This window comes from Octodon degus, unplaced genomic scaffold, assembly GCF_000260255.1.
Source record: "Octodon degus isolate 3935 unplaced genomic scaffold, OctDeg1.0 scaffold00283, whole genome shotgun sequence".
Lineage (NCBI taxonomy): Eukaryota > Metazoa > Chordata > Mammalia > Rodentia > Octodontidae > Octodon > Octodon degus.
The window spans coordinates 1,661,008-1,675,179 of record NW_004524859.1 but is presented as its reverse complement, the minus strand read 5'-3'; the positions used below and the strand labels follow the sequence as shown (position 1 = coordinate 1,675,179).

Sequence of the window (14,172 nt, the reverse complement as noted above, 5' to 3'; positions counted from 1 at the left end):
TTCAACCTGTTATTAAATGTTCAATAAAAAATTTTTGAAAAATTGAAGGTTAAATATAGGCACAATAGTCCTACATATAAAACTCACTCTAATAAGTAACTTTGTATTCCGCAGCAATACTTACATGCACTATAGCCAAAATTTAAAAATTCAAAGTAATCCTACTGGACTAAGGCATAAAAAATCTGGAACACTTGATGAAATGATGAAAGATTAAACAAGAGCAGCATCGAAATCACTATCAAGGGCCAGGGATGTTGCTCAGCGGGTTAAGCGCCTGCCTGGCAAGCACAAGGGCCCAAGTTTGATCCCTGGTACCACAATAAAAGAAAAAAAGAAAAAAGGAAAAGAATAAAGTCACTGTCAAATACACACAGCACCTTCAGTGGCATGTAAAGGTGTTCCTAAGTTGTGAGATGTGGCCCATGAGCCAAGCACTGCAGTATTAGTTTGTCAACAGGAAACAAACGCTATCTTTTGGTAGCAGAATGTATAGAAGAATAGTGTCTTAATGTGCTAAAGTTTTTATTTTAGCTATTGAGAGTGAAAGCAAAGTGGTATTTACAGATTTTAGGGGGTAGTAATTTACTATGTGTTGATATATGTGGGAGTTAAATGTTCATTTAACAAGTACTTTAAAATATATTTAAAATTTTAACTATGACATAAATTGGATTTAATCCACATTTTCAGAGATTTATCTTACTTATATAATTAACCTACATGTATAATATTTATACAAAATATATATAAAGAGAATATACATTATATGTTAGCAAACAGTTGGAATTACATGGGGAGAGGAATAATCAGGCAAGGCAGTCTTAAATGCGTAATCGGTGACTAATTCCCCGTAGACGTCTAGACAGCAAGGACGCCGGGCTGGGCTGCCTGCTGACCTTGCGGGCCGTGTGGCGCTCCCCAAGCGGCGCACGCACGCTGAGCCTGCTGGCCATGCCGAAGAGAACAGTGGGAGTTGATGGTGTGTTTGTGAGAAGCCAGTGGTGACACTTTTGTTTTTTAATTTTTTTTAACGGTGGTATTTAAGAGTTTTTCCTTTGCTCGAGCAACAAGAGAATGTCAGTCATGACCAACAGCAGATAAGTTCCTGGGAGAAGGTGGGATGAAAAAGTAAAATGTCACAATCACGGTCTTGTCTCAGTAGCTAGCATGAGAACTGTGGCAAGCGAGTGGAAGTCTATCAACAGCTTTTATTGAAGCATAACAAATATGAGTGATGCATGTAGATAGTAGCCAATATTTTCTTGCTTAACTTCCAACCAAGGTCCTGCTTGAAATCTAGTACTAAGTTAAAACAAAAGAGGGGTGGAAATACATGCTCTGAAGTGTGAATCCAGCAAAGGCTGCAGTCTAGGTATGCTGAACTTTCACTAAGCACAATTTAAAATAAAACCAGAACAGAAGAGGTGAAGAAGCTGTTCAATTTAAGCTGCATTTTCAGAGATTTATTTTGCATATATTTTTAATACGTAATGTCATATATACATTATATTATATTATATTATATTATATTATATTATATTATATTATATTATATTATAATAGTCTTCCTGTCTTCACTTTGCTTCCGCAGTGTACAGTAGGGAAATGTTGAAATATATAGCAAAACCTTAGTTTGTGAACACAATTCATTCAGGAAACATGCTTTTAACTGAGAGCAAATCCAACATCAAAGTGAATTTCCCTTTAAGAAATAATGGAGACTCAGGTGATTTATTGCACAGTGTGAAAATATTCATATCAAATAATTATAATACAGCAATATAATACAAAATAATAAAAATGCTGTCTGGTGATCTGAACAGCTACGTTGAAGATTTGATCATGTAATATAACCACGATTCTTAATTTTCTATCACCTTGCTTTGAAATTCTGTATCATCTTGGTTGTTCTTTATTGATTTGCTTTTGCCTTTGTTTGTTTTTTCTTCTTTTTAAACTAAAATTAAAAAAGAATTAATCTGAACTTACTTTGAAAATCTTAGTGGCTCTATGAAGGAGACAAGACAGAGGCGCGTCACTGTGTGGGACGACTCCCACTGTCACTAAGGCCATCTGCTGGCTCAGTGGAATCTTTTAGTGTATCTTTAGTGAAGACTCTGTCCAGTGATACTTGCTTTGACCTCCTTTAGAAGACCTCGCAGAAATGTGACATTGCGTGAGTGATAAATAGAATTGTCACCCATGTTGCTGTGGCCTTATTTGGGTGGAGCTTGCCTGCAAAGGTTTGCACTGTTCCCCACATTTTACACCTTCCCTAATCTCATGAGAAGTGAGGGGCCCCTCTGCCCTTTTCTGCTCCTCTACTGCAGATGAGACCTCCTCCATGACTTCTTGTGTTTGGAAGATGATCAGCCACAATCCCCTGGAAAGGGGGATGCAGGGGCGAGGGCGCGTGAGAGCGAGAGTGAGAGCGAGAGCCAGTGCCAGCCAGCTAGGGGAGGAGAGGGAGCCCTGGTTCAGGCTCGATCCTGCCACACTCACTCCCCGCTCATGGCAAGGCCTCGCCTGCTAACCCAGTTAACTGTATTAGAAATATTTGTTCATCTTGCAGAACATTTGCTAATCAAATGACTCACAGTGCAGGGTTTTGCTGTAACTCATTCTAAAACTCAAATGAAATGGATAAAAGTGCAATGTGTTTGTACTACAGGAAGTAATGTCATTCCAAAACGGGAAACCGTGGCATTTTCAACACCTTAATGGATTACAATGCAATAATAAATTTGCTTAAAAGCTAAAATAATAATAATGTCCGTGAGAACATGATATATAAGTTAAGATCTAAATAAGTATGCATTTGTTTGAGTTATGTGGATTGAGAATGCAGCTTGGAGCTGATTATCCTCCCGACCGTGTCTTTCACATCCTTGTTCCTGAGGCTGTAGATGAGCGGATTCAGCATGGGGACCAGGACTGTGTAAAGTGCAGTGGCCACTTTGACAAAAAGCCAGGAGCTCTTGGAGCTGGGCACACAGTAGAGAAGCAGGATGATGCCGTGGAAGATGCTGATGGCTGTCAGGTGGGAGGCGCAGGTGGAGAAGGCTTTCTGGAGTCCCCCCTTGGAGGGCATGCGGATGATAGTCACAACTATGAAGACATAGGATGCAAGGATGATCAGGAGGCTGCCGGCTTCACTGACTATAGAAATGATGAAGCATACCATCTGGCTGAAGGAGCGGTCTGAGCAGGACACAGAGAGGACAGCAGAGTACTCGCAGCCAAAGTGATTTATGATGTTAGACTCACAGTAGGACAGCTGCACCAGAGAGTATGTGATTATCAAGGAGCAGAGTCCCCCCCACGTGTAAGTCCCTGCTACCAGGAGAGCACAGAGCTTAGGAGACATCGCGACTGTGTAGAGCAGGGGGTTACAGACGGCCACGAACCGGTCATAGGCCATCGCCGCCAACAGAAACATCTCTGTAATCACATACGCACAGCCAAAGAAATATTGTGTCATGCACCCCCTAAAGGAGATAGTTTTGTTTTCCACAATTAAGATCTCTAAGAGTTTGGGTGTAAACACGCTGGAATAGCAAATATCCAAGAAGGAAAGATGGCTGAGGAAAAAGTACATGGGTGTGTGAAGCTTGGGGTTGATCTTTCTGACCACTATTATGCCCAAGTTCCCCAGCAGGGTGATGGTGTAGATGGTCAGGAACACCAGGAAGAGGGGGGCCTGGAGGTGTGGGTACTCGGAGAAGCCCACCAGGATGAACGAGGTCACGGAGCTCTGATTTCCCAAAGTAAGCCGCATGATGCTGCATTAGGGAAAGTAGATGGAGCGGAAGCTGAGCATCCGAGCGTGGGAGGATGGGTGGGCGGGGCTGGGCAGGGCTCTGCGCCAGCCAGTGGAGCGGAGAGCGGTCGCTGCTGTCTGTCGCGAGGGCTCCGCTTCGCTCTGGAGTGCCACGCTGTTACGTTCTGACTTCTTCCACCGGGCAATTAGCGTTGCCCTTCAGCAGTTTAGTGATGTCATCTACACAAGGCGATGTTATGAGCATTGCTGTTTATAGGAATCAAAAGTTAGTACTGCTGAGAGTAGTCAGTGATAATCAGGGAAAAGTATATTTTGAAGAAATTAAAGGAGAAAGCAAACTCAATCACATGTTAATCGGATGGATGCGGAGACTTTAGAAAGACCAAGTCTTTTAACACACAAATAAAAATATGGAAAATAATTTTGAAGGAGGATAAATATGTCTTGTCTGATATACTCAGATCTGTAGTGATATACTGAATTTTGACCCTTTTCTGGCATATATTATTTTAAAGAATTTAAATCTACTTAAGAGGGACCCTAGGTAATTTGATCAATTTTTCCAATAATATTGATCTTACTTCAATTTTATGTCTACTGTATAGTTACTGATAGGCTTTAAATGACAAAATATAATTACCTGACTGACTATTGTGTTTTTTATTTTTGTTTTTATTTTTTTGGTACCAGGTATTGAACTCTGGACCTTGAGCTTGCCAGACAGGCACTTAGGTTACTGAGCTACGGCTCTAGCCTGACAAACTGTCCTGGAGATATCCTTAAATGTGTATTGGTCACCTTCTGTTGGTTATGTGACTGGTTTGTTGTACATAGCCCGTTAAACAGAGATAAAATAATCTCTAAAAATTATAAACTATACAAATAAAGTCGTATAATAAGTACATCTCTTATAAAAGAACCAGACTTCTTTTCATGTTCCTAGCTTAGATGGGGAGGCCAAGAATGAAAGACAAAACACGTAAGATTGCAACATGTGAATTTTCTGCTTTTGTTTACCTGCACGAGTGTGATTATCAGATATTCCATGTGATGAATTCTGAGTACAGCATGGACCCTGCAAGGGGTTGTGAAGACCCAAGCACTATGATGCGCCTTCTCAAGCACGTCTAAGGACTGGCCCCCTTGTGATCTTGTCCACAGCAACTGAGTCTCCTGTGAAGGAGATCCACCACCGCTGTCCCCAGGTGCAGAGCGCCACTGTCCCCAAAGCGTTGCGCACAACATCAGGAACTGGGTGGACCTTGGTGAGTGTTGCTCACGTTGCCACCTGCATTGATAAAAGAAGTCCTGCTTTTATACTCAGGAACGTAGCTTATTCTGATCGGGTTGCAGCCATGTGGGCTGAGACTTCTGATGAAAACCTGGGTCTACTGTAAGAAAGCCTGTTGAGACCAAGGTATCAGTGAGGGGCTGCTAGTTGGCATGGAGACTGAATTCCTGACCGATTAGCTCAGAGGCTGTCTAGTAGTAACACAGCAACTATCTAAGAGTCTGTGAACCAATGTCAAAAGAATAACAGACAAAGTTTAAAAACAAAGAGTTTTTCAGTATCTTTGCAGGTTTTCACATTACAGAATATCAAATATTTCAGATACTGCTTTTTTTGTAGGCTAAATCTTGACTATTTTTTGCTTGTTTGTTCCATTATTTACTTCTCCAAATGGTTACGAGTTAACCTGGAAAGTCTACTTGTTATAACAATATTCAGGATACAACAATAATCTTTCTCAACTGCTAACTAACCAGGCTCAGTATCCCAAGAAAATCTAAGTCTAGATAGAATGAGCTCAATTACCTGCTGCTACTTGCCTTGTTTCTGACTTAGAACATGCAGTTAGCCTTGTGAACTCAGCACAAGGCACTACTGTGCCCACGTTTGTACCTCAGTGCTTCTAGCCCAGGCATCCGTGGTTATAGGCCTACAGCTTTTGGAGAAAGTTGAAGATTGCGCATTATTGCTATTGTTACACCACGCTCGATCCTCTCACTCCCGCTGCTGACTGCCTGCACCTTCTCCTTGACAGTACGGACCCTAGTTCTTGCCTTCTACAGGCCTGTCCACACAGAACCTTCACTGTCTTTTCAGTTGTCCTTAATATTACTGCTAACCATTTTTTTTTTTCAGTACCAAAGATTGAACTCAGGAGGACCCTGTGCTTGCCAGGCAAGTGCTTATTCTACTGAGCTATCTCCCCGGCCCTCTGATCACTGTTGATTCCAACTTTATATACCCCATTATGAGTTGGGAATTTTGTTGATATTCCATTAAATTTTCTTTCTGCTCATCTCTGGGAGAAGATCCACAGTGTGTTAGCATATGATTTTAATTTAATAAGCACAAAGAGCCATCACAAAGTGGGAGAGTTCAAAGCCTAAAGCGGATCCTCCTTACACATCTCTAAAACTTGGAGAGCAAGGACCCCAGGACATATTTAACAAAGCTGTCCTGGTGTCGTTTGGGCCTATTTAAGCAGTGGACTGTGGAGGACACGGGGTCCGAACTAGATCAAGTGTTCTTATATTTATAGAAGTAGAAACAAAAGAGGTCCTATGGTTTACATTCAACAGTGCTTTTAGCTTTACCTGAATTAACTTTCATCTTTTTATTTTAAAGTGTACCTGAAATAACTTCCATCTTTTTATTTTAAAGTTTTAATGATTTCCCATGCAGTGATAGATTATCCTAATTTTCCCACTGGTATAACACTATCACCTTGCTCTTAGTAGTTGTTATTTTATAAACTGAAGTTATGGCTTTTATAAAGTCAGAAGAGAATGTAGCTTGAAGTACCCCTTCCCCTCGCTTCCGCCTGCCACCAGCCGTCACAGACACAACAGTCCTTGGCAGCCCCTGGGGCTGCAGTCCAGTCTTCTTCAGCCTTCAGTGCGGTAGCTCCGGCGCCTGTTGGGGCAACAGGAAAGGCTCACGTGGGAAAGCGTGTCACGTGGGTTTCGGCAACGTCACTGTCAAATATTTGACCACTAATACAACGCTATGGATGCCATGACTTTTTAAATTTGTTCTATAAAATATTTGTCTTTCCAGGCTACTAGGATTACCCTGTTTTTCCTTTAGTGCTTTTAATTATATCCTATTTAAATGGTAAGTTTCTTCCATAGCTCTTCCAAAAAGAATGTGTGGACATTCCAAATATAGCTATTTTCACCTGCACTCTTTTTTAGCACCTGTGTTATCACCATCTTTACAAAGATGTGCATATTTTTAAATTTCACTTCTTTATATGTTTTACCCTATTTTTCATGACTTGATTACATTTCAAGATGACAAAACTTGCACTGAAAATTTCTTTTAAAACCCCTAAGTGTGTATTTAACATAGCACGGAAGAATAGTATTTCAAATTCTGCAAAATGATCGTAGACATAGAGTTTGCGATGTTTAACCTACTGGTTAAGTTGATCTTACTGTCCTTCAGCTCACCTACATTTATTCCTCCCGAATGCTTTTCCAGATATCAGTGTATATCATGAGAATGAAACGTGCCCAGCATTGCAGGTACTCACCGGCAGACAGAATTAGCTGTTGTGCACTTTAGACTGATTACATCCTGGCCATTATTAATAACCTCTGCACAATCTCCCTCAAAATTAAAATTTTCTTAAGGCTTGTACTATTCCTTCAAAGGCAGTGGGTGACTCTTGCAAAATAGAATCCAAGGAATAAGGCAACTAAAATTTTTCAAATGATCAAGAATTTTGGAGGGATTTTGAGATGTCTTTGTGGACGATTCAGACATTGAAGCTAGATTTATGACCTTGTTGTTTGTTTCACATGTAAGTGCTGGGCTTTGGGGAACTAGACCCTGGAGAATTGGCGTTTGTTGTCATAAGCTCCGAATCAAAAGATCGGAGGAAATGTTTCTTCTGCTAATTAAAATGAAATTTCTTCTAAGCCAAGAGTATTCTGATATTCATGTCTTAAGGAAACACTAAAATAGACCACCTGCCTCTATACAGAGATTGTACTTCTGAACATCTTGGAGGAAAAATACAGCAACAAAAACATGGCCATATCTGTTCCTTTAACCTCAACGTAATGGAATCAAAGGGTGACGAGCACACTTCATGTTCCCCTTTGCTTATCCATCTTATTTTGGAGATGTCGAGTGTGAATGTGGGCCAGGACTAGAGGATAAAGGCAGCTGCAGGCCGCATGGCGCAGTGACACCTGTGAGCAGATGTGGGCTTCTCCCCTCAGGTGATGGCTGTGGCCCTTGTGCGCGTGCTAGCTTTCCCCCAGAAAGCCCAGGCTGTGGCCATGTTCTCTCTGTGCTCTGGACAGACGTGAGCCACAGCCTGTGCCCTCGCTGAGTGGCTTGGACACAGCTGAGAAGCGGGGAACAAATGTGAAAGCTGCACGTTTTCCATCCCATTGCTGGTGCACTCTGCCAGTCTGAAGAAAGGCCTGAGCAGGGGACAGGGATGGGTGCGAGGCGGGGAAGGGCTTCGGAGCAGATTTGTGGTTTAGTGTCTCTCTGAGTTTCAGTCTTTCTCTTTCTCTTTCCACTTTTCCTCCATCCAACCTATCTTCCGGTGTCTGTATTTTGTTTATTTTCCTTTTTAAATTTTGCACTATTTTAGCACACTGGCTTTGAACTCATATGTAACCCGGGCTGGCCTCAACTTTCTGATCTTCCTGCCTCAGCCTACTGCGTACCGTGATGACCCGCATGAACCCCCACGCTCAGCACCATTCTCCATGCTTTTAATCAACTGTGTCCTGCCGTTGTTTGCTCTTACAGTTGATAATCTTAATCTCTCTTTTTTGTTCCGCCCATTCCTGTTATTTTAAATATTTTCCTATTTCATTTCCTTACTATTTCCTCTCTCTCTTTTACACTAATTCTATTTTTTCATTTGTTTTGGTTAGGCTTTGTTTTATTAATTGCCACTTTTGTTTTAGAGTACTGTATAGTGTGTCTTTGTCCTTTTGGTTATAGGTAATGGGTTATATTTTCTCCTTTGCTTCTTTTTATCTTGGGAGATCCCATTTGCTTGCATGTGGGGCTTGTGCTGTTTTGTGTTGTTTTCCTTCTGAGCAGTGCTGAGGACAGGGCTCGGGGTCACCAGCGCGCTCCCTGAGTGAGGAGCCACAGAGATGCACCACCACCCATGGAGGGAAGGCACACCCCACATCAGGCCTGACCTGGCCCACGGCAGCCTTGACCTGTGCTCAGCCTCTATGACGGCGGACAGAAGCACCTGGCTTGCAACCTCATTCCGTGTTAGCTCCATCGGGGGGTCAAGTCTCACGCCTCACTGAAACAGCAGAGCCCTGCAAGACACCTCTCTTCAGCACTACGTCTGCAAGGCACCCCGCACCAGCTGAGACCATGATCTGCACAGTAATATTGTGAAATGGGAAGAAAGTGTTCAAAGGAAAGAGCTAAGGTTGGAGGAGGGGAGAAGGACGAAGGGCAAAGGAAAATTATTGTTATTATTATTTTATGCGTTTTAGTACAGGGTTCACAGGGTCTTACTACACAGATCGGGCTTGTAGTGATTCTCCTGTTTTCAGCCTCCCAAGCACTGGGATTACAGGTATGCACCACCAGGCCCAGACTCAATCGCCATCTCAGCGCGCCCTGTGGGTGAGGCCAGCACAGCCGCTGGGGAATCCAACACTGGCCACTGCACTCTGCTTAGGGGGTGCTTCAGTCTGCAGAGCTGTCAGGCCAGCCCCAGAAAAATGATTTTAAAAAACGATAAAACAGAAGCAATTTTTTATAAATAGAAAGGGGAAGATGGGTTGAAAGGAGGAAAGAGTATTAAAAAAAAAAAAAAAGAAGAATCAAAACATATCTTGTGGGGGCAGCGAGATAGCTCAGGGGTCTAAAGTGCCTGCTTAGGCATTCTTAGGCAACCACACAGACCGCAGTTGGATCCCCGACACCATATGCCACTCCAGCCCCACCTCTAGGGCAGGCTGAGCTGGTCAGAAAAGAAAACAAAAAACAAACAAAATATCTTGTATGGGTACAAATTCCCTATGATGGACATAATCATTTTGTGTACCTAAATAGTATCAATAAACTTAATTGATGAAAAAGAGAAGCATTCACAGAGGTCCAGTAAACACATTCTGGGGTCCTATGCTGGAGCGGCGGTGGGGAAAAAGGAAGCTTCTCCCCCATTGCTGGGCGTGTAGACTGGGGCAACCACTGTGGAAATCAGAGTGGAGATTCCTCAGGAAGCTAAGTCTAGAGGCTCCATTTGACCCAGCTATTACCTTCAGGAAATGCTCTTAAGAAAAGAAAAACATTCCCAAGACGGCCTGACATAAGACAGTAAGAGAATTCCATCCTAACTTCTGTATCAATTCCCCGATGGAAGCATACTCGTTTCTAGGAAAAAGAGAAGCAGAAACTAACGAAAGCATAGAAATCTCAATGTATTTGTTCTATATAAGAAACAAGCAAGGGAAACGAGCCTTCCAAATGTTGATACTCTCGTAGTTACTGATTCGCGTAACACCGAAGATGGCAAAGTATCAGTCAAACAGTTTAAAATGATTGCAAAAGTGACCAAAGGAAGAATAATTGGCATAAAAGAATAATAAAAGAGGAAGATTTCAAAAAATAAAAATTAAAAAATCTTGGAAATAAAAAGCTGAAAAATTTGAACTAAAACGCCACTGAAATCTTCACTAATAGGCTAGATGAAGCAAAAGTTAAAATTTCAAGGCTTGAAGGTGGGAACAATTACGTGTTGCGGTTTTGCAGCAATAAATTAAAAAGAATAAATTATAGACAAAATAGGTACTGTGGCGTGCCACAAAACCAGTAGACACCGAAACCAAAGAAGAAATTTGGAGCGCTTTATTAGCTGAGCTCAGCGGCAACACTCTCCTCAGAACCTGACAAGAGTGCGTCCCCCAGTCGAGGTGACGCACAGCTTTAAAGCAGAAATCCACACAAGTAGAGGCAAGAGGGTGGAGTTCTACAGAGTTAGTCATGACCAAGGGTTAACTCTGCTCCTGCAGATGAGGTCGCATTCCGCCAACCTTGCAGGAGTCTGTCCTTATTTGGCTCAGGCGTTGTTTTTGTTCTGGTAGTCAGAAGCACATCTAGTGACACTTTAACCCAGTTCTTGGTATGCTGAGAAACATTTTCTTATCTGCACAAGCAGTCACATTTCACGGTTAGGCATGGGTGGGAGTTTACAAAAGAGACCAAGGTTTTACAAAACAGAGGTTTTACAAAGCTTGTTACAAAACAGAGTTGATTAAGCCAGCTTACAGCATGCATTACTTTTTTTTTTTTTTTTTTCTAATACCAGGGATTGAACTCAGGACCCTGCGCTTGCCAGGCGAGTGCTTATTCTACTGAGCCATCTCCCTGGCCCTCCTCAAAATATGCAAAACACCTGGAATACCATTGAAAAACTAAATGTAGGAGTTTAGGGAATAAAATAGGTCATTAAAATAAGGCTAAAGTCAAGGAAATGCTATTCAGTAAAATAATAACAAAGATTACTGTGTTCTTTAATAGCAGTAAATTTCTGGACACAGCAGGCATTTAGAACCCCACCCAAATGTAATTCAAAAGAATGTCCTCCCATTGTATAGTTAAAATGTTAAAGTACGGGATAAAGAAAAAATAAAATAATCTGTGAGACAAAATGTCAATGCACTCACAAAACCAAACTCACCCAAGTAACAGCTGATCCACAGGAGAAACTTGAAGGATCAATCATATATGTCAAGTTCTGAATTCGTTGAGCTGCACAAACATTCTACCAAGAGAATCCCCCTCCAAGATGGGCCTGCCAAGAAATGCCTGCAGCTTTCCTTCCCTGCGAACTTTCTCTAACCATCCCTCAGATTATGTCCCTTGTTTATTTTTAGTTACATACTGATAGTCTCCTTCGACTTCTGCTGGAATTTGATTACAAAGAAATAAATGGCTGTTAGAGTCTAGAATCACTTAACAGATAGTTATTACAGACCTAGTAAACCCAGAACACATCATAGGAACAGAAGTCTGTCTCTCACAAACGTCTACTCTAGCGAGAGGGGTGAAAGATAGTTCCACTCAGCCCACGAGTACATCAAAATGCTGACAACTTGGCCGCTGGTCCTAAGGAAATGAAAATGCTGAATTAAGACAGCAATGAAGATTCGGCAATTATAGAAAGCCTTCCCCGAAAGGCCGCACTTAGTGTGACCTTAGCGAGACCAGTGCCTGGGGAAAAGGGCACATTTGAGTTAGGGAGAAGCAGGAGGCCTGCGGAGAGAAGGGCTGGCTGAGCTCTTGGGGCAGCTGGGAAAATCAGCACTGCTGGAGAACAGACGGAGAAGCAGGGAGAACTTCACAGTGGGCCTGGAGAGGCGAGGTTGGAGGAGGGTGAGCGGAGTGCTCTGGGCCAGGGCAGGGCCTTTCTATAGCTGGGAGAAGCCAAGGGGAATGTGGGAGAGTTCCAGAAGCCCTAAACTGTAAATGCTCTAAGTCATAAGGTAGATTTAATTTTTTTAAAATATAGAAGATCCTGTTGATTTTCAGTAGAGAATGCACAGCCTTAGTCCCCATGAATTTCTGAGCAAATGATTAATAATTTATTTTTCATGCCTACAGCTATTTTATTAGTACCTTTCTCCTGTAGGTAATGGCTCCATTCATCATGGAGGCCGTACATGCACAGAACACATCCTCGCTCTTTTCACTCCTTCTTGTCCTCCCCTCCCTTCCCCTGTGCATCTCTCGGTCCACTGCCCTTTTGCAAAAGCTCAGTTCCATCTACGGAAAGCACGCTGTGCACAGCAGGGCGACCAGCTGCCGGCTGGGGTCTCCTTTCTCCTCCACAGTCCCTGCATGGCTGCTTTCACCTCTGCGTTTCTCAGAGTGTAGATCAGGGGGTTCAGCGTGGGTGTGACGATGGAGTCTGACACAGCCATGGCTTTGTCAATGGGGTAAGTGGCCACAGGCCTCACATACAGGAAAATGCATGGCACAAAGAACAGCACCACCACTGTGAGGTGGGAGCCGCAGGTGGAGAGGGCCTTGCGCCTCCCTTCGAGGTTGTGAGATGCCAGAGAACGTAGGATGACTACGTAGGAGGCAATGAGGATGAGGAAGATCGCCATGCACATGACGCCACTGTTGAGGATGACCCAGAGGCCCAGCGTGCGGGTGTCCATGCAGGCCAGGGTCAGCAACTGGAACAAGTCGCATATGAAGTGATCGATGACATTGGGGCCACAGAAGGGTATTTGATACATGAAGAGAAGCTGAACTGTTGCGTGCAGGAATCCCGCTGCCCAAGCCACCACCATTAACAAGCAGCATATCCACGGCCTCATGATGGTCACGTAGTGCAGCGGCTTACAGATGGCCACGTAGCGGTCGTAGGCCATCACCAGGAGGAGGATGATCCCCACTCCACCGAAGAAATGCTCTGCGAAGAGCTGGCTCATGCAGCCCTCGAAGGAGATGGTGGTGGTGGTGCTCTCAGAGAGGGAGTCCACAATCAGCTTAGGGGTAATGACGGATGAGTAGGTGACGTCCAAAAGGGACAGAAAGGTGAGGAAAAAGTACATGGGGGATCTCAGACTCGGACTGGTGATCACGGTTGCCATGATGAGGAGATTTCCCAGCACCATGATCACGTACATGATTAGAAACGTGGCTGACAGTAGTCTCCGCAGCTCTGCATTCTCTGTAAGACCCAGAAGAATGAACTCTGTGACATTGTGTTTGTGTTCCATCTCTCTGGTTGGAGAACCTAAAGAAAAGAGAATTTGGGCAATCTGAAAAAGAAGCACACAACTTATGACTGTTCAAATTGACTTCCTACATTTTCAGGGTTCCATGGTATTTCTTATTCATCCATTTATTCACCATCCTCAAGTTGAGCTTAAAGAAAATATGCTAAATGAAGACTTTACAGATGGATTCTTCATAAAGGCAACATTTCCCCATGGCTTTTTTGCTGTCTTTTAAAATTGTTGTTCCAGGTTAAAGCCGGTTTCTTCCTTTTCTACCTTTAGCATTATTCTTAGTAGTAGTACTCAGCTTCTTTCAGAAGTTTCCTGCATTCCGAATATGAGAGTCCCTGTGGCTGGCTTCACGTTACAGATAAGGAAATCGACTCACATGATTCAGGAAACTTAAGCCAGGCCCCCAACCTAGTGGACAGTGTGTCTGATATGGACTGCATGTTCCACTTCCAGATTCAGTGCTCACGAATAGCACTACGTCCCTGGCTGCTGTCCTCAGAGGCCATCATTCCTTAACCACCATGCTGGAGCTTGTACCCCACAATGGTTATCTTGAAAGCTGCCCACTGACATGAATTTTTCTTCTTGTGCTCTTAAAAACATGTTAGTGTTTTTGTAGATCTATCTGTTGC

The 14,172-nt window shown here is 43.0% G+C and overlaps 2 protein-coding genes across 2 annotated transcripts; both read right to left on the bottom strand.

The window, feature by feature from the left end:
- Positions 1-2,830: 2,830 nt before the first annotated feature.
- On the bottom strand, positions 2,831-3,781 carry LOC101572928 (olfactory receptor 5D18-like). The gene has a single exon (XM_004646934.2). The coding sequence runs from the start codon at positions 3,779-3,781 to the stop codon at positions 2,831-2,833; it is 951 nt and encodes a 316-aa protein (XP_004646991.1).
- An 8,769-nt stretch (positions 3,782-12,550) lies between these two features.
- LOC101572530 (olfactory receptor 4C6-like) lies at positions 12,551-13,528 on the bottom strand. The gene has a single exon (XM_004646933.1). It carries the CDS (start codon positions 13,526-13,528, stop codon positions 12,551-12,553), a length of 978 nt encoding a protein of 325 aa, XP_004646990.1.
- Between the last annotated feature and the right edge of the window lie 644 nt (positions 13,529-14,172).

What these genes read in the sequence shown, in the direction of transcription:
- LOC101572530 (XM_004646933.1), bottom strand. Translation starts at nt 13,528, where the DNA reads ATGGAACACAAACACAATGTCACAGAGTTCATTCTTCTGGGTCTTACA.
- LOC101572928 (XM_004646934.2), bottom strand. Translation starts at nt 3,781, where the DNA reads ATGCGGCTTACTTTGGGAAATCAGAGCTCCGTGACCTCGTTCATCCTG.